This window comes from Coregonus lavaretus (genome assembly GCF_964263955.1).
Source record: "Coregonus lavaretus genome assembly, chromosome: 4".
Lineage (NCBI taxonomy): Eukaryota > Metazoa > Chordata > Actinopteri > Salmoniformes > Salmonidae > Coregonus > Coregonus lavaretus.
In genome coordinates this window covers 42,657,600-42,677,484 of record NC_139991.1, presented here as the reverse complement: position 1 = coordinate 42,677,484, position 19,885 = coordinate 42,657,600, and the positions used below count along the sequence as shown (strand labels likewise).

At 42.3% G+C, this 19,885-nt stretch overlaps 1 protein-coding gene across 1 annotated transcript in view; it reads left to right on the top strand.

Annotated features, from left to right (window-relative positions):
* Positions 1 to 11,128: 11,128 nt before the first annotated feature.
* Positions 11,129 to 19,885, top strand: part of LOC311127430 (melanopsin-B-like) — a gene marked incomplete at both ends in the record, with an annotated part of 49,046 nt that continues 40,289 nt past the window's right edge. The window contains one exon of the mRNA XM_084159273.1: positions 11,129 to 11,256. Within this exon, the coding sequence (XP_084015399.1) occupies positions 11,129 to 11,256 (128 nt within the window). The remainder of the gene's footprint in view (positions 11,257 to 19,885) is intronic.

Below are 19,885 nucleotides of genomic sequence, written 5' to 3'. Positions count from 1 at the left end.
GGCTTGCAAGCCGCCCCCTTTTTCCTCCAAACATAACGATGGTCATTATGGCCAAACAGTTCTATTTTTGTTTCATCAGACCAGAGGACATTTATCCAAAAAGTAAGATATTTGTCCCCATGTGCAGTTGCAAACCGTAGTCTGGCTTTTTTATGGCGGTTTTGGAGAAGTGGCTTCTTCCTTGCTGAGCGGCCTTTCAGGTTATGTCGATATAGGACTCGTTTTACTGTGGATATAGATACTTTTGTACCTGTTTCCTCCAGCATCTTCACAAGGTCCTTTGCTGTTGTTCTGGGATTGATTTGCACTTTTCGCACCAAAGTATGTTCATCTCTAGGAGACAGAACGCATCTCCTTCCTGAGCGGTATGACGGCTGCGTGGTCCCATGGTGTTTATACTTGTGTACTATTGTTTGTACAGATGAACGTGGTACCTTCAGGTGTTTGGAAATTGCTCCCAAGGATGAACCAGACTTGTGGAGGTCTACAATTTTTGGCGGATTTCTTTTGATTTTCCCATGATGTCAAGCAAAGAGACAGTGAGTTTGAAGGTAGGCCTTGAAATACATCCACAGGTACACCTCCAATTGACTCAAATGATGTCAATTAGCCTATCAGAAGCCTCTAAAGCCATGACATCATTTTCTGGAATTTTCCAAGCTGTTTAAAGGCACAGTCAACTTAGTGTATTAACTTCTGACCCATTGGAATTGTGATACAGTGAATTATAAGTGAAATAATCTGTCTGTAAACAATTGTTGGAAAAAGTACTTGTGTCATGCACAAAGTAGATGTCCTAACCGACTTGCCAAAACGATTGTCATATAAACAAGTTTTAATGACTCCAACCTAAGTGTATGTAAACTTCCGACTTAAACTGTATTTCTTACTGTTATTTTTCTTTTTAATGGCAGCCTACAGGTGCATGTTTTATACACTTATAAATTGAAATGAATAATGTACTTGTAACCCCTCCACCCACCCCAACAAAAAAATTACTAAAAAAATCAAACATTTGTAATAAAAATAAATAAAAACATAAAGCTCACATGGTGGGACTTTTATTTGTAACATTTAATTATACTAGAGGTTGGAGTTTCTTCGAAAACGTGACTGATTTGAGTATTTTCAATTTGAACATGTTCACAAATATCTGACCTGTTGTAACTGGCCAAAGCAATCCTGTATTTTGTGGGAAGTATAGAAAGTTAGAATAAAATGGGTAGTTGTATGGTACAGCGTTGACCAGGTAATTACTAAGAAACTACATAGTAAAAACCTATGAATTAGGCTACCTGTTTGTTTGTGTAGGATACATTCAAACAAGCACAACCTATTACTCCATGAACCTTTTTGTTGTCATCTGAAACTTTATTTATAGGTTCAAATCATGTTTAAAAATAATACATTCCAAAACAGTATACAGTATTTGCATGTGAAAATGTAATGAGATCCATTTTCTCTGTTGTTTATGTGTGACTTCAAGTTAGTGTCACTTCAAGTTTATAAGCTTAATTTCATAAACACATCATAACAACATTAGTTCATCTAATCCAGTAGTTCCCAACCTTTTCCGGTTACTGTTCCACCAACTGAATTTTGCTCTGTCCAGAGTACCCCTGAAGTACCCCCTCATGTGCATTTTACCAGTAGGCCTATGATCTCATGAGTCTTCTCAAGTACCCCCTGTGGATAGGGAAAGTGCCCTCAGGGGTCCTAGTACCCCTGGTTGGGAACCACTGATCTAATCAATTTGCTTCAAGTTTAACAGCAACCCCAGTAAAATGACAAGTCATGTTTAAAGCACAGTACATTCTGCTTTCAACTGCTTTCCATAGCCATTGTTTTAGTTGCCTTTCAGTGAGAATCCACATTCTCTGCCCACTGTCATGCAACAGTAAGTTCGTAAAATATGTATAATAACACAATTCTCTTGAAACAAAATGAAACTTTCACATGTGAATATTTTCTTCATACAAATACAGACTTTCTTTCAAAGAAGTACTCAATTGTTGTGGTTTACCTTTAGCCTGGGTTTTAGACTGGCTCGCTAAATGTTTTAGTTTACCTTTAGCCTGGGTTATAGACTGGCTCGCCAAATGTTTTGGTTTTACCTTTAGCCTGGGTTTTAGACTGGCTTGCTAAATGTTTTGGTTGACCTTTAACCTGGGTTTTAGACTGGCTTGCTAAATGTTTTGTTTTGAGGAGGAGGAGCAGGAGGAAGGTGTCAAGGTGATAGAAAGTGTCTCTGACGTCAACCTGAGTGTAGAGATGAGCTGCAACATCAATGAGCACAGCATGGAGCCCCTGAATTGATGTGACACACTTGAGTCAGACCATCACTCATTGTGTTCAGTGTTGAAACAGATGGGGTTTTGTAATATGTTATGTGGGTCAATGTGGGCTGATATAGAAATAGCAACACTTCACAAGTAAAAATAGCAGCAAGTGGCCAATGGTAAATATAAAAAATGGTCAGTTTACTTGTAATTTGAAGATGTTTCTGTTTACATATACGCTCACTGGACAGTTTATTAGGTACACCACCCCGTTCACGAAAATGGATCGCTGCTACATACAGTGAGTCACGTGGCCGTGGCTTGCTATATAAGCAGGCAGACAGGCATCGAGGCATTCACTTACTGTTCAATTGATAGAATGGGCAAAACGAGTGACCTAAGTGACTTTGAGCGTGGTATGATCGTCAGTGCCATGCGTGCCGGATCCAGTATCTCAGAAACGGCTACCCTCCTGGGCTTTTCACACACGACAGTGTCTACGGTTTACTGAGAATGGTGCGACAAACAAAAAAACATCCAGTCAGCAGCAGTCCTGTGGTCGAAGGAGAATGGCAAGAATCGTGCAGGCTAACAGGCGGGCCACAAACAGACAAATAATGGTACAGTACAACAGTGTTGTGCAGAACGGCATCTCGGAACGCACAACTCGTTGATCCTTGTCACGGATGGGCTATTGCAGCAGACGACCACACCGGGTTCCACTCCTATCAGCTAAAAACAAGAAGAAACGGCTCCAGTGGGCACACAATCACCAACACTGGACAATTGAAGAGTGTAAAAACATTGGTCCGACGTATCCCGGGTTCCTGTTGCGTCATGCTGATGGCAGAGTCAGGATTTGGCATAAGCAGCATGAGTCCATGGAACCATCCTGCCTGGTGCAGTCTGGTGGTATACTGGTGTAGGGAATGTTTTCCTGGCACACATTAGGTCACTTGATACCAATTGAGCAACTAACGTTTATGACTTGTAGAATCCATACCCCGAAGAATCCTGGCTGTTCTGGAGGCAAAGGAGGGGTCCGACCCGGTACTTGATGGTTGTACCTACTAAACTAGAAGGTGAGTGTATATAGTAGTGTAGACTGTGGCGATTTTAGCATGTAAATCTTGGTGCGGCAAATTAAAAAAATTAAAAGTAATGCATGCCAGCAAAGGCACTACACAACACAACACTAAACAATACATTAATTGCACTATAACGGTGACAAACGGTGCCCACAAACTGTTTGGGCGTACATAAAGCTGTCCCAACAGCAGAGATTTCTTTTCAGCACCATGGAGTGAATCCTTACCACCGCTACACCTGGATATCAGCAGAGCCTTGTCTGGCAGCGAAACAGTTCATTCAGCGTAATTTACTGCCTTTATAAAAAACATAGCTGATATGGCTGACTTGCTTAAACAAATGTGGTTTCTACTGACAATTGAGACGTACAAACTACAGTATGGCATAAGGGAACGACGAGCGGATAAGAGGCAATCCGTAATTTCGATTAAGACATTAATGAGCGAGCTAGGACGGGCACAGTCAATATAGACATTTGTTCAGCACCTTTGAAATGTACAGCGACAGAATTCAGAACATGGGCTGTTCTTAATGTATTCTTCCTGTACACCAAGTCAGAACCGTAGGATAAATAAAGGGGGCATATAACCAGACAATGAACACTCTTACAATATTCAATGATTACATTTCTCTAAAACAGGCTATAGGCTACATGTGCACCATCAAGTCAGAACAGTAGGCTAAATTAAGAGGGGGAAAGGGACCAAATTACTAGGGTGAGGCACATGGGCTACTAACAGCTTAATACACAACATACACCTAGTATTACTTTATTATGCAGCAGCATACAATACATTTTTGGAATCACCTTGTTGTTCTGTGCTCACTTGAACAAGAAGGTGGTGCGGCGGTCCTTCTTGTGGGCAAATTTTGTCATCAAACTTTGTCATCAAAGTCTGGCATTCTCTGGATTTATGGTGCTTTCAAGACAACTGGGAACTCAGAAAAAAACAAGGTTCAATCAGGACGTCAGTGATCTTCAGTTCGGAGCTCTAGAAAGAGGCCCAAGTTCCCGACTTGGAATTCCGAGCTGGATGACCGTTCAAAACGTATTTTCCCAGTTGGAGCTCGTTTTTTCCCCGAGTTCCCAGTTGTCTTGAACTCACTGAAGTCTGAGATTTCCCAGTTCCGGGTTTCCAGTTATGCTGGATTGACATCATGGCCAATGTATTCAACCTTTTCTGGCCCATGGTGTTGTATGTGAATGTTTATCCTTTTAAGCTTGGAAAAGAAAGCCTTAAACCAAGACTTGGACCACACACCCACCCATTGTTGAATTTGCGATTTCCAACTTGGTGTGTAATGTTTATGTCCAATGGCCGATGAACACCGATACGTTTTATCCATAATTTCTCTTCATATGACAAGGATTGAAAAGGATTTGCCAGTAGATTGTCGACTTGATTCATGATGACTGCTTGCTAGCTAAGATTGTGAAAGCATGATGTTGACATGATCAGTCCAATCAAAGCTATGGGAGATAGAACGTGATTTGACGTCATCTTATCTGTGGCCAATGACCTTGAGCCTCCTTGCATGGGCAGCTTCTAATGTAAATCTATGGTAGCACCCAAGGGGCTTGAATTTTTTGGCTCTCCCCGTAGATTTTGCGTTGACGTAGTGTCCCCATGAGTGACAAAACACTGAGCCAATCACGGCGCAACTACAGTACATTACCAACCCCTACGCTCCGTATTTTCCGCTGGCTGCCCCACCACCACAGAAGCTAGGCTGAAACACCTGTATTTTGGAGCTACCTTACTCAAGAAAGCAAAAAAGACACCATGTTTGTTTGCGGCTTTATTAAGTCAATGATATTTTTGTTTACATTGTTTGCAAACTGATATGTGACACGTATTAATGCCAAAATAACATTCAAAAAAGGCAACACACACAAAAAAAGAAATATATATATATATACAGTACCAGTCAAAAGTTTGGACACACCTACTCATTCAAGGGTTTTTCTTTATTTTTACAATTTTCTACATTGTATAATAATAGTGAAGACATCATGAAATAACACATATGGAATCATGTAGTAACCAAAAAAGTGTTAAGCAAATCAAAATATATTTTATATTTGAGATTCTTCAAAGTAGCCACCCTTTGCGTTGATGACAGCTTTGCACACTCTTGGCATTTTCTCAACCAGCTTCATGAGGTAGTCACCTGGAATGCATTTAAATTAACAGGTGTGCCTTCTTAAAAGTTAATTTGTGGAATGTATTTCCTTCTTAATGCGTTTGAGCCAATCAGATGTGTTGTGACAAGGTAGGGGTGGTATACAGAAGATAGCCCTATTTGGTAAAAGTCCATATTATAGCAAGAACAGCTCAAATAAGCAAAGAGAAACGACAGTCCATCATTACTTAAAGACATGAAGGTCAGTCAATATGGAACATTTGAAAGTTTCTTCAAGTGCAGTCGCAAAAACCATCAAGCGCTATGATGAAACTGGCTCTCATGAGGACCACCACAGGAAAGGAAGACCCAGAGTTACCTCTGCTGCCGAGGGTAAGTTCATTAGAGTTACCAGCCTCAGAAATTGCAGGCCAAATAAATGCTTCACAGAGTTCAAGTAACAGACACATCTCAACATCAACTGTTCAGAGGAGACTGTGTGAATCAGGCCTTCATGGTCGAATTGCTGCAAAGAAACCACTACTAAAGGACACCAATAATAAGAAGAGACTTGCTTGGACCAAGAAACACGAGCAATGGAAATATGTCCTTTGATCCAAATGATATTTTTGGTTCCGACCGCTGTGTCTTTGTGAGACGCAGAGTAGGTGAACGGATGATCTCTGCATGTGTGGTTCCCAACATGAAGCATGGAGGAGGAGGTGTGATGTTGTGGGGGTGCTTTGCTGGTGACACTGTCTGTGATTTATTTAGAATTCAAGGCACAGTTAACCAACATGGCTACCACAGAATTCTGCAGCGATACGCCATCCCATCTGGTTTGCACTTAGTGGAACAATCATTTGTTTTTCAACAGGACAATGACCCAAAACACACCTCCAGGCTGTGTAAGGGCTATTTGACCAAGGAGAGTGATGGAGTGCTGCATCAGATGACCTGGCCTCCACAATCACCCAACCACAACCCAATTGAGATGGTTTGGGATGAGTTGGACCGCAGAGTGAAGGAAAAGCAGCCAACAAGTGCTCAGCATATGTGGAAACTCCTTCAAGACTGTTGGAAAAGCATTCCTCATGTAGCTGGTTTGAGAGAATGCCAAGAGTGTGCAAAGCTGTCAAGGCAAAGGGTGGGTACTTTGAAGAATCTCAAATATAAAACATGATTCCATATGTGTTATTTCATAGTTTTGATGTCTTCACTATTATTTTACAATGTAGAAAATAGTAAAAATAAAGAAAAACCCTTGAATGAGTAGGTGTGTCCAAACTTTTGACTGGTACTGTATATATATATATATTTCTTTTTTTGTGTGTGTTGCCTTTTTTGAATGTTATTTTGGCATTAATACGTGTCACATATCAGTTTGCAAACAATGTAAACAAAAATATCATTGACTTGACTGGTACTGTATATATTTTTAGCTCTGCCCCACCTGCCCTGAATGACGGGTCGCCACTGATTGTAGGTGCAACTTAATGTAAAGAGTGACTATAGAAACCAATAGTTTTAATTATCCCCTCCTCCATCAGTGTCATGCACCCTGAAAATCTGATTTGGCACAAAGTACATGAGAATGGCTGGGGAAAAGATTGAAAGGAATGTGAGTCTTATTTAGTACATTTAGTAATTGCTTGCTTTTCTAAAGTCTACCAACCTTGCCAGCAGGCATGCCAGCTAAGATAGTTAGCCAACCTAGCTACTCTATCTTGACAGCCTCAAATGGCTTCTTGGTAGTTAGTTATCAAATCAAATCTTATTTGTCACATGCACCGAATACAACAGGTGTAGACCATACCGTGAAATGCTCACTTACAAGCCCTTAACCAACAATGCAGTTTTAAGAAAACAGAGTTAAGAAAAGATTGACTAAATAAACTAAAGTAACAAAAAAATGTTTTACAATAAAGTTATAATAACGTGGCTATATACAGGGGGTACCAGTACCGAGTCAATGTGCATGGGTACAGGTTAGTCGAGGGGGTGTTAATGCAAATAGTCCAGGTGGCCATTTGATTAATTGTTCAGCAGTCTTATGGCTTGGGGGTAGAAGCTGTTAAGGAGCCTTTTGGACCTTGACTTGGCGCTCCGGTACTGCTTGCCGTACGGTAGCAGAGAGAACAGTCTATGACTTGGGTGACTGGATTATTTGACAATTTTTGGGGTCTTCCTCTGACACCGCCTAGTATATAGGTCCTGGATTGCAGGAAGCTTGGCCCCAGTGATGTACTGGGCCATACGCACTACCCTCTGTAGCGCCTTACGGTCGGGTGTCGAGCAGTTGCCATACCAGGCGGTGATTGCAACAGGTCAGGATGTTCTTGATGGTGCAGCTGTAGAACTTTTTGAGGATCTGGGGACCCATGCCAAATCTTTTCAGTCTCCTGAGGGGGAAAAGGAATTGTTGTGCCCTCTTCACGATGGTCTTGGTGTGTTTGGACCATGATAGTTTGTTGGTGATGTGGACACCAAGGAACTTGAAACTCAACCCGCTCCACTACAGCCCTGTCAATGTGAATGGGGGCGTGTTCGGCCCTCCTTTTCCTGTAGTCCACGATCAGCTCCTTTGTCTTGCTCACGTTGAGGGAGAGGTTGTTGTCCTAGCACAACACTGCCAGTTCTCTGACTTCCTCCCTATAGGCTGTCTCATCGTTGTCGGTGATCAGGCCTACTACTGTTGTGTCGTCAGCAAACTTAATGATGGTGTTGGAGTCGTGCTTGGCCACGCAGTCGTGGGTGAACAGGGAGTACAGGAAGGGACTAAGCACGCACCCCTGAGGGGGCCCCCGTGTTGAGGATCAGTGTGGCAGATGTGTTGTTGCCAACCCTTACCACCTGGGAGCGGCCCGTCAGGAAGTCCAGGATACAGTTGCAGAGGGAGGTGTTTAGTCCTAGGGTCCTTAGCTTAGTGATGAGCTTTGTGGGCACTATGGTGTTGAACGCTGAGCTGTAGTCAATGAACAGCATTCTCACGTAGGTGTCCTTTTGTCCAGGTGTGAAAGGGCAGTGTGGAGTGCGATTGAGATTGTGTCATCTGTGGATCTGTTGGGGCGGTATGCGAATTGAAGTGGGTCTAGGGTTTCCGGGATGATGGTGTTGATGTGTGCCATGACCAGCCTTTCAAAGCACTTCATGGCTAACGACGTGAGTGCTATGGGGTGGTAGTCATTTAGGCAGGTTACCTTCGCTTTCTTGGGCTTTCTTATACATCTCGTTGAGTGCGATCTTAGTGCCAGCATCGGTTTGTGGTGGTAAATAGATGGCTACGAAATTATAGATGAAAACTCTCTTGGTAGATAGTGTGGTCTAAATCAAATCAAATCAAATTGTATTGGTCACATGCGCCGAATACAACAGGTGCAGACATTACAGTGAAATGCTTACTTACAGCCCTTAACCAACAGTGCATTTATTTTTAACAAAAAAAGTAAAAATAAAACAACAACAAAAAAAAGTGTTGAGAAAAAAAAGAGCAGAAGTAAAATAAAGTGACAGTAGGGAGGCTATATATACAGGGGGGTACCGTTGCAGAGTCAATGTGCGGGGGCACCGGCTAGTTGAGGTAGTTGAGGTAATATGTAGTCTACAGCTTATCATGAGGTACTCTACCTCAGGCGAGCAATACCTTGAGACTTCCTTAATATTAGACATCGCGCACTAGCTGTTATTATAATTATATATATAATATATAATAATAATATAATAATATATAATATTATTGACAAATAGACACACACCATCACCCCTCGTCTTACCGGACGTAGCTGTTCTGTCCTGCCGATGCACGGAAAACCCAGCCAACTGTATATTATCTGTGTCGTCGTTCAGCCACGACTTGTGAAACATAAGATATTACAGTTTTTAATGTCCCTTTGGTAGGATAGTCTCGAACAGAGTTCATCCAGTTTATTCTCCTGTGGTTGCACGTTGGCCAATAGAACGGATGGTAGAGGCGGGTTACCCACTCGCCGACGCATTCTCTCAAGGCACCCGGATCTGCGCCCCCTGTATCTCCGTTTTTTCTTCATGCGAATGACGGGGTTGGGAGATTGGGAACCTATCTGGGCTAGATAAAGCCAACTTCATAAATTTGCTAGGTGGCTAGTGGTATTACAGAGAAACAACATCAACAAAAATTACCTCGAAAATGTATGTTTTCATTTTTATAAAAATCTGGACAAATCTGAGGTGGCGCGTGCCCCTGTGCCCCATATAGGCATGACGCCTCTGCCCACCTCCCCCATCACACACCTCTTTGGAGAGCTTCTGAAACACATGGCTTCTAAAACACAAACAAAAGGTGCCGATTGCAGTATTAGTCAAATAAGCATTGCCTCTTGAGATTACTATGAAACACACTTGGACAGCCACACTTATGAGGGGGCTTCAGTCAGTCAGATAAACAGCAGTTGAATGGCGCCTACCCACACCACTCTGCTCTACTCTGATGTAGGTCACAGATAGAAGCTGAATGGCTACACATTAAGGGAGGGGGCATGGCTTTACATTGCGTGACTCTTTGGGCACTCTTGATTCGATCACATTAACATAAATAAACAAATCCTCTTATAATCAGCACCTCAATGGGGTTGCGGTCAACCAGAGCCAAGCGAACACACTGCAGGGTCTGCATGGCCTTTTTCATCATCACAAAATGCCACCGCATAATCACTTCCTTTAATCATTAGAGTTATGGATGGACATAACCCAGTGATTAATATTATAATTTATTAACACTGACAAAAATGCTGTTTGAGTCCAAGGTCTCCATTAAAGTAAATAGTCTATGACTTCACGAATATGATTTCACATATCGTATAATTTGATCACCACTCAAAAGCATATGACAAAAATGCCCATACATAAAGTTTTGTTCATAGTATGTGCAGTCTCTCCTAAGTTCTCTTTCCAAATGCTTGCTTGTCACAAGCACTTAGATCCATGATAACTAAAGGTTTTGATTGTTATTGTTGTGCAGTGGCTTGCAGCCAATCGATGCATTCACACCAATGAGTAAGGAACCCATGTCTGGGCAGAGCTACAGTATGTTGACTATACCTCAGCAGCTCAGCCACAAGGCTCTACCTGGAAGTGATCAATATCTGAACCACAGGACACATTTCACCTGGAGGATGATGGGAGGTCAGATATGATGTTTGGATTAATTCTGAGAGCTGTTGTCTTACTACCTTGTTCAATCCTGTATGGGATGGAAAACAGTCAATGTTCACTACTTATATCATAGAGCCAAGACAAACCATGGAAGACAATTGAGAGAGAGAGAGAGAGAGAGAGAGAGAGAGAGAGAGAGAGAGAGAGAGAGAGAGAGAGAGAGAGAGAGAGAGAGAGAGAGAGAGAGAGAGAGAGAGAGAGAGAGAGAGAGAGAGAGAGAGAGAGAGAGAGAGAGAGAGAGAGAGAGAGAGAGAGAGAGAGAGAGAGAGAGAGAGAGAGAGAGAGAGAGAGAGAGAGAGAGAGAGAGAGAGAGAGAGAGAGAGAGAGAGAGAGAGAGAGAGAGAGAGAGAGGAAGGGCTCTGTGGTGAAAGTGTTGTATGATCCATTAACTTGTTCATATGGACTGAATCAGGTCTGCTTCTCTCTTTGTCCCAGGCATGGACAACATGGACCGAGGTTTCTTCCGGAAGGTGGATGTGCCGGACCACGCTCATTACATCGTGGCCTGCTTTGTCATGGTGATTGGAGCAGTAGGGGTCGGTGGGAACGCCCTGGTGATGTACGCCTTCTTCAGGTAGGCCACAGTACCTGAGGGGAGAATGAAGGAGGGAATATCACTAGTTGGAGGAGAGAGGGCAAGTGTTTCTAGCCTGGGTGCCGGTCTGCACCCAGGCTGAAGTGTTTCAGTTTTCTTCCCTCTAAACCTGTTCTTATTTGATTCACCAAAGTAATTTGTGTTTATTACAGGATAGATTTTACCATGCAGGGTATTTAATGAGGATATTTGGATATTTTAAGATCTTTGTGGGAACAGGCATGAGAATAGGCATCATCCCAGATTTTCACACCTTTTCGTTTTAGCTGTCAGATTTGTCCTCATCTGTCCTAAACCTGTTCTTTGTGCAATCCTATCCTTTTAAATTCCTCAAAAATGTTTGTGTTCAGCTCTTCAGTAAGGGGCCGATTCAGACGTAGGAAATCTATGCCTTTTTTACAAATTTTGATTTAAGCGCTTCTCAGTAGTGGGTACTCAGACTTACCTTATACACGTGCGTTATGGGCTGTGCAGGTGTGGCTCCCTTGCGCGCACTGAATAAATGTAATTCAACCGCTGAAAACCCTTCCACTTGCTGGCTAACAGATTTTCTCTAGGGGTTTTCATTCAATAGGGTCTTCAGTACATTTATCTAAAGCCATCCCTTTAAATACGGTGTACCTTAAATTTGAATTTTCTCGACAGACTCATTAGAGTATATTGAGAGAACAGGTTCAGAATATTTGAGATCAATGAAAGAAAGCCATCTAAATACATTAATATTTGTCTACTTTTCAGCACCAATTACTAGCTTTGAAAATACTCTGATCTTGTAGATTATTTCGGGTAATGAAAGTATTTATGAATCATGCATAGTAGTGTTGGAGAGCCTTTGCTCACGAAATATATTGGTTAATCAAAAATATTCAATTGTTCAACCATGAAATATTGGAAGATGAGAAAACTGTACAATAGGGGTTGAACAATAGTCCTATAGGCGGGTTGGTTGTTTAGCAACAAAACCGATGCGCGCGCAACCATGGGGCAAAACAGACAGGGTTGGCTTAGATCTGTTTATTGAAAACAAAAATATACATTTGCACATTGAGCACTTGTTGTCGCTCAAATACATCATTACAGTTGTTGGTTAGCTAGCTAGCAATTGTTTTGCCATATTAGCATTGACATGAAATCAGTCAAAACAAGACATGGTATCAAGACGAAACTAGATTAAAAAAGTAACTTACATTTCCCCACATGGCAGTTTCTTGTCATTGTGGGTAGCTATCTGGCCATCCAGAATCACAACAACTTGCGGACTTCTGCCCCATTGAAGCGAGCGCATTGCTTTCGTGACGTTGTCAGCCAACCCATCCATAAATGTACCTTAATAATCCTCACTAATCATGGAACTGTGATGACAAAGGTCCAGTCGTTGTGAACCGCGCACTAGGCTCCAGGTTTAAACTGCTATGTATGGTCTGTGTTCCATAATGATTCAAATAGGCTACATGTCCCAAATTATTGCACAACTTGTTACGTTAGCCTAATATAGTCCACTATTGTTAACGACCCTCAGGAACAACCGCACGGACGTGACAGGAAAGAAAGTAAACTAATGATGTATTGGAATAATGCAAAATGTAGGCTACAAATTGAAGGAAACTAACACTAAAGGGACCGTTATTATGTATGTGGGTATTACTGACAGTGGTTTCCGATTGTTCCTAATATTTAATATGAAAACATTTAAAATACAAGTCTGGGAATATAATTAAAACATTCTAGAGAGTCTAAATCAACTCGGTAGGTTCGGTGCTATGGTCAGTGCAGACAGGTTTCCATAAGATACAGCCTCGGCTTGGGTCTTTGAATTTCACACCCGCAAATTATGAAGCCATAGGCCTACAATTAAAATTCGGAATAAAGACACAGCTGTTTATATTTCACTGTGGAAAAGAGGCCGGAATATCTGTCATGTTGATATGCTTTTCATTTTGCTGAAATATGACTGGTTTCACATTGGCTTCCAGCGATCATAAGGTCAAACGGATCTAAAACAATTGTCATTTATGTTTATACTGAACAAAAATATAAACACAACATGTAAAGTGTTGGTCCCATGTTTCATGAGCTGAAATAAAAGATCCCAGAAATTTTCCATATGCACAAAAAGCTTATTTCTCTCAATTTATTTGCACAAATGTGTTTAAATCCCTGTTACTGAGCATTTCTCCTTTGCCAGGATAATCCATCCGACTGACAGGTGTGGCATATCAAGAAGCTGATTAAACAGCATTATCATTGCACATGTGCACCTTGTGCTGGGGACAATAAAAGGCCACTCTAAAATGTGCACAATGCCACAGATTTTAAGGGAGCGTGCAATTGGCATGCTGACTGCAGGAAAGTCCACCAGAGCTGTTGCCAGAGAATTGAATGTTCATTTTTCTACCATAAGCTGCCGCCAACGTCATTTTAGAGAATTTAGCAGTACGTCCAACAGCCTCACAACCACAGACCACGTGTAACCCGCCAGGCCAGGACCTCCACATCTGGTTTCTTCACCTGCAGGTTCATTTGAGACCAGTCACCCGGACAGCTGATGAAACTGTGGGTTTGCACAACTGACACATTTCTGCACAAACTGTCAGAAACCATCTCAGTGAAGCTCATCTGCGTGCTCGTCGTCCTCACCAGGGTCTTGACCTGACTGCAGTTCGGCATCGTAACCAACTTCAGTTGGCAAATGCTCACCTTCGATGGCCACTGGCACGCTGGAGAAGTGTGCTCTTCACAGATGAATCCTGGTATGGGGTCGTGTGGGTGAGCGGTTTGCTGATGTCAACATTGTGAACAGAGTGCCCCATGGTGGCGGTGGGGCTATGGTATGGGCAGGCATAAGCTACGGACAACGAACACAATTGCATTTTATCAATGGCAATTTGAATGCACAGAGATACCGTGACGAGAATTCTTCAGCTGCTCCGGATGACTATGTGATCACGCTCTCCGTAGCCGATGTGAGTAAGACTTTTAAGCAGGTTAACATTCACAAGGCCGCATGGCCAGACGGATTACCAGGACGTGTACTCCGAGCATGTGCCGACCAACTGGCAAGTGTCTTCAATGACATTTTCAACATGTCCCTGACTGAGTCTGTAATACCAACATGTTTCAAGCAGACCACCATAGTCCCTGTGCCCAAGGACACTAAGATAACCTGCCTACATGACTACCGACCCGTAGCACTCACGTCTGTAGCCATGAAGTGCTTTGAAAGGCTGGTCATGGCTCACATCAACACCATTATCCCAGAAACCCTAGTCCCACTCCAATTTGCATACCGCCCCAACAGATCCACAGATGATGCAATCTCTATTGCACTCCACACTGCCCTTTCCCACCTGGACAAGAGGAACACCTACGTGAGAATGGTGTTCATTTACTACAGCTCTGTGTTTAACACCATAGTGCCCTCAAAGCTCATCACTAAGCTAAGGATCCTGGGACTAAACACCTCCCTCTGCAACTGGATCCTGGACTTCCTGACGGGCCGCCCCCAGGTGGTAAGGGTAGGTAACAACACATCTGCCACGCTGATCCTCAACACGGGGGCCCCTCAGGGGTGCGTGCTCAGTCCCCTCCTATACTCCCTGTTCACCCATGACTGCATGGCCAGGCACGACTCCAACACCATCATTAAGTTTGCCGACGACACAACAGTGGTAGGCCTGATCACCGACAACGATGAGACAGCCTATAGGGAGGAGGTCCGAGACCTGGCCGTGTGGTGCCAGGATAACAACCTCTCCCTCAACGTGATCAAGACAAAGGAGATGATTGTGGACTACAGGAAAAAAAAAGAGGACTGAGCATGCCCCCATTCTCATCGACAGGGCTGTAGTGGAACAGGTTGAGAGCTTCAAGTTCCTTGGTGTCCACATCACCAACAAACTATCATGGTCCAAACACACCAAGACAGTCGTGAAGAGGGCACGACAAAGCCTATTCCCCCTCAGGAGAATGAAAAGATTTGGCATGGGTCCTCAGGTATTCAAAAAGTTCTACAGCTGCACCATCGAGAGCATCCTGACTGGTTGCATCACCGCCTGGTATGGCAACTGCTCGGCCTCCGACCGCAAGGCACTACAGAGGGTAGTGCGTACGGCCCAGTACATCACTGAGGCCAAGCTTCCTGCCATCCAGGACCTCTATACCAGGCGGTGTCAGAAGAAGGCCCTCAAAATTTTCAAAGACTCCAGCCACCCTAGTCATAGACTGTTCTCTCTGCTACCGCATGGCAAGCGGTACCGGAGCGCCAAGTCTAGGTCCAAAAGGCTTCTCAACAGCTTCTACCCCCAAGCCATAAGACTCCTGAACAGCTAATCATTGCTACCCGGACTATTTGCACTGCCCCCCCCCCCACCCCCACCCCCCTCTTTTATGCTGCTGCTACTCTGTCTATTATTTATGCATAGTCACTTTAACTCTACCCACATGTACATATTACCTCAATTACCTCGACTAGCCGGTGCCCCCGCACATTGACTCTGCACCGGTACCCCCCTGTATATAGCCTCCCTACTGTTATTTTATTTTACTGCTGCTCTTTATTTATTTGCTTTGATTTTTTTAACTTAACACTTTTTTTAAATATATATATATCTTTAAAAAATGCTTTGTTGGTTAAGGGCTTGTAAGTAAGCATTTCACTGTAATGTCTACACCTGTTGTATTCTGCGCATGTGGCAAATAAAATGTGATTTGATTTGAGATCCTGAGGCCTGTTGACGTGCCATTTATCCACTGCCATCACCTCATGTTTTAGCATGATAATGCACAGCCCCATGTCGCAAGGATCTGTACACAATTCCTGGAAGCTGAAAATGTCCCAGTTCTTCCATGGCCTGCATACTCACCAGGTATGTCACCCATTGAGCATGTTTGGGATGCTCTGGATCGACGTGTACGACAGCATGTTGCAGTTCCCGCCAATATCCAGCAACTTTGCACAGCCATTGAAGAGGAGTGGGACAACATTCCACAGGCCATAATCAACCGCCAGATCAACTCTATGCAAAGGAGATGTGTTGCACTGCATGAGGCAAATGGTGGTCACCCCAGATACTGACTGGTTTTCTGATCCATGCCCCTACCTTTTTTTTAAGGTATCTGTGATCAACAGATGCATATCTGTATTCCCAGTCATGTGAAATCCATAGATTAGGGCCTAATGAATTCATTTCAATTGACTGATTTTCTTATATGAACTTTAACTCAGTGAAATCTTTGAAATTGTTGAATGTTGCGTTTATATTTTTGTTCAGTGTACAATCCCCTTATCCAAACGGATTACTCATTTACCTAGCTCTTATCAATAGCTGTTATCAATTTACAAATTACAGTGCATGGAGATTGGTGTTATTTCTATCAGAATGTTTTTTTTCACTTGGAACTGATAGGTTGCTCGACCTTATTCATGTTGTCCTCGCGTGTAAAGGTGGTGTAATTATTTGGGAATTAAGTTAAGGTCAAAATACGCATATCTGTAGACTAAACCTCTGCCACACGTATATTTCTGCGATCTCCACCCCAAATGTATATCTGGCTGGCACAGGCATTTCCCCATGCTTATGTTCAAGGTCAGAATATGCATAGAGAGATAGATACGCACGTAACATGGGTCTGAATTCCCCTCTAATAGAGTAGTCACTTTTCATAAATCACTGGCCCTGGTTCATCATTGGCCGAGTGAAAGTGAACCTCTGGTTGCAGCAGGATGACAGGTGTTGTTTTTTCATGTTTGATTTAAAAATATGAAGAGTGGTGGTGGTGTTTTCTTGAGTGTGAAGTGTTTTGACATGGTACTGTTCTGACACTAAGACTTATTTTCGATGGTGCTGGGAGCGACAGAGCGAAGCTTGCTAATGCTGGGTGACAGACAGTGGGCAAGCATTGTCCAGCTAGTTCTCATCCCTAAACTCAAATCAGGAAGTGTTTTATAGTTGGTGTGGACTCATACTTGCCTGACGACTCACATGGAATTATTCCGCTGCTCTATCGATCGCTACATACATCAGTCTGAATCTGCCCTCATTCAAGTCTTGTGTGGGGATGAGGGGCATTGTACAAAACAAAGTCATCAGCGACTGGATCATCTTTAACCAATCAGAGTATGACAAAGCCAATGATGAATTCACCTAATGTAGCAGGCGTAAAAGAAACGCCTGAGCGGCGTTTCTTTCTTTCTGGTCCTGACAAGAAAAAATAAACTGTCGGGGGAGGTTTTCTTCTGCACTGTTCAACCAATCCATTAAATGTGGAGGAGGAGTTAATGTCTTGTTAATGCAGCCTTGTTAATGTTCAAAAGTGGAAGTCGCGTCACAGGCTCTCTTTCCAGTAATTTTCAAAACGTCGCTTTACCCACGTGTGTTCTGGCTCTGGTCCAACCCATCGGTTTCTGGGACTAATCAGACGGTCCGAATGTGTTCTAATTCTAGAAGGGTCGGGGAGGGAGTCAAATCCAGATTCATTGCAGAGAAGAAATAAAGGTTTGTGGGCGTGGTGTGGCGTTTGGCCAGAGCAATGAGTCTGGGTAGCAGGGTTGGGTTGGTTACTTTCTAAATGTCATCGGTTATAGTTAGTACTTTCACCTTAAGCGGCATCAGAACAAAAATACAAAAATGATCCATTAAACGCATTTGGTGTGTCATCATAGTGGTCTCTGAATTTTGGTCAGACTTGCTCAGGTGGAACAAACTTGCACTTTTTTTCAATGCTGAATATAATGTCTATAGCTAGGATTCCATACAATTGCAGACAGATTTTCATGCGAATATTCATACTTTCCCGAGTCGTAGTGGGAGGACCACACAACATATCATCAGCATGACTCTAAGTTTACTTAAATATGATGGTTATTATATCAATATTTGCGCATAAAGGTGTTTCCACCGCCATTTCTTACATATTTAATTTTACAGACACAAAAAGATCCCACCTTGTCTAGCGTATTTAGTTATGTCGACATTTGGAAAGTTTACCGAAAAAAATAAATTAGCTGTTTCCATGTGAAATTTACTGCCATAAAAAGGTTGGATGGAAACCTGGTTATTGAGAAAACAGAAATGTGTCATAATGTATGTTTTCACAAGTATCCTTTCTTAATTTAAAAGTAATCCAAGAAGTAATCATCTAGTTTTTCAAAAATATCTGTAATCTGATGACAATATTTTTCTGGGAATGTAACTGATTACAGTTCAATTTTTTGTAATCTGATTACATGTAACTGATGGCATGTAACTGATTACATGTAATCAGTTACTGCCCAACCTTGCTGGGTAATAAAATAATATATGCCATTTAGGAGATGCTTTTATCCAAAGCGACTTAGTCATGCATGCATACAGTTTACGTAGCCAAGCAAGACTTATACCAAGGAGAGAATATATTCCTCTAGGAACTGTGACCCTTCATAGGCGTTACATAAATCTACTGCACATATTCTACTACTCGGGCAAAGTAGCTAAGGCGCAGGAAGGTAAGGGTTAGAGCTATCCAGGATCCTTGGGACATACATACTTTAAACCTTAACCCCTACAGTTACCCTAACCCTAACCTTAACCATAACCCTTACCTAACCTTAAAGTAACTGTCCAGTGTTTCCAGATTTCTATGAAATATGACCTATAATGAATTACAACATGAGTTAAATCGTTTTCCTTCCACAAAATCGTAGTTAAGTATGTTAAAAAGCAGCTTTTCTGTTTTAGAGTGGTGTGGGCGTACCCCAACAACAGAATGGTGTGGGCGTATACCGGTCATTACAAATATTCATGTAGACCACTGATTGGCTTTTTAAATGTTTTAAACTGTAAACATTTTACATAATGCAATAGGAAAATAGTTTTAATGGACAATATCAATTCCTTATTATTTTTTCCTCATCCTCTATGAGGAAATAGCAAGCATTTATTAAACAGTCTTTTTTAAAGTCTGTTTGAGGTGGGGTTTTTGAAGTGTTTTTTTTCTCAAATGTATGCATTATTTGGGTATAAGTTAACAGAATACTTTAACCCTTACCTTAATCGTTTTAAATGTAAACTTCAATGCGTTGATGTCAGAGTTGGGACGTCCCAGGATCCCATTAAGACTTTTCCAGAAGATAAGAGACCACAGTGAAGAAGAAAGTCTCAGCACTTTTAGTTCAAATGCAAATTCCAGTAATTTCATGTGCTAAGCTTTCCGTCATAGCAGACCTTTGACAGAGCTGACATAGTAGCTAGGTCTACTACTGCTTTGACCGAAAGCTTAGCACATTAAATGACAGACATTTGCATCTGATCTAAGAGCACAGAAACATTTTCTCTTCTACTAAGGTATGGCATACCTATGATAGTCATATGCACAGACTACTTATTTGAATGCTTAAAAATGTGTGATCCACTTTGTTTGGTTGCTAGTTCTACAGTGATATCCCATTCTAATATGTTTTCTATTTCTATCTGAGCTGAGAGCTCACTAGGCTGGTATACAGCTACAGTTTAGGTCCTTTGGTAGGAATGTGTCTGAGTCTGAGCTAGGGGCTTTATGATTCTAGCTGTCAAGAGTTCCTGGCTCCACTCAGCAGTAGAGACAACAGTGAGGGAGAGCCAGGTCCCCCAGG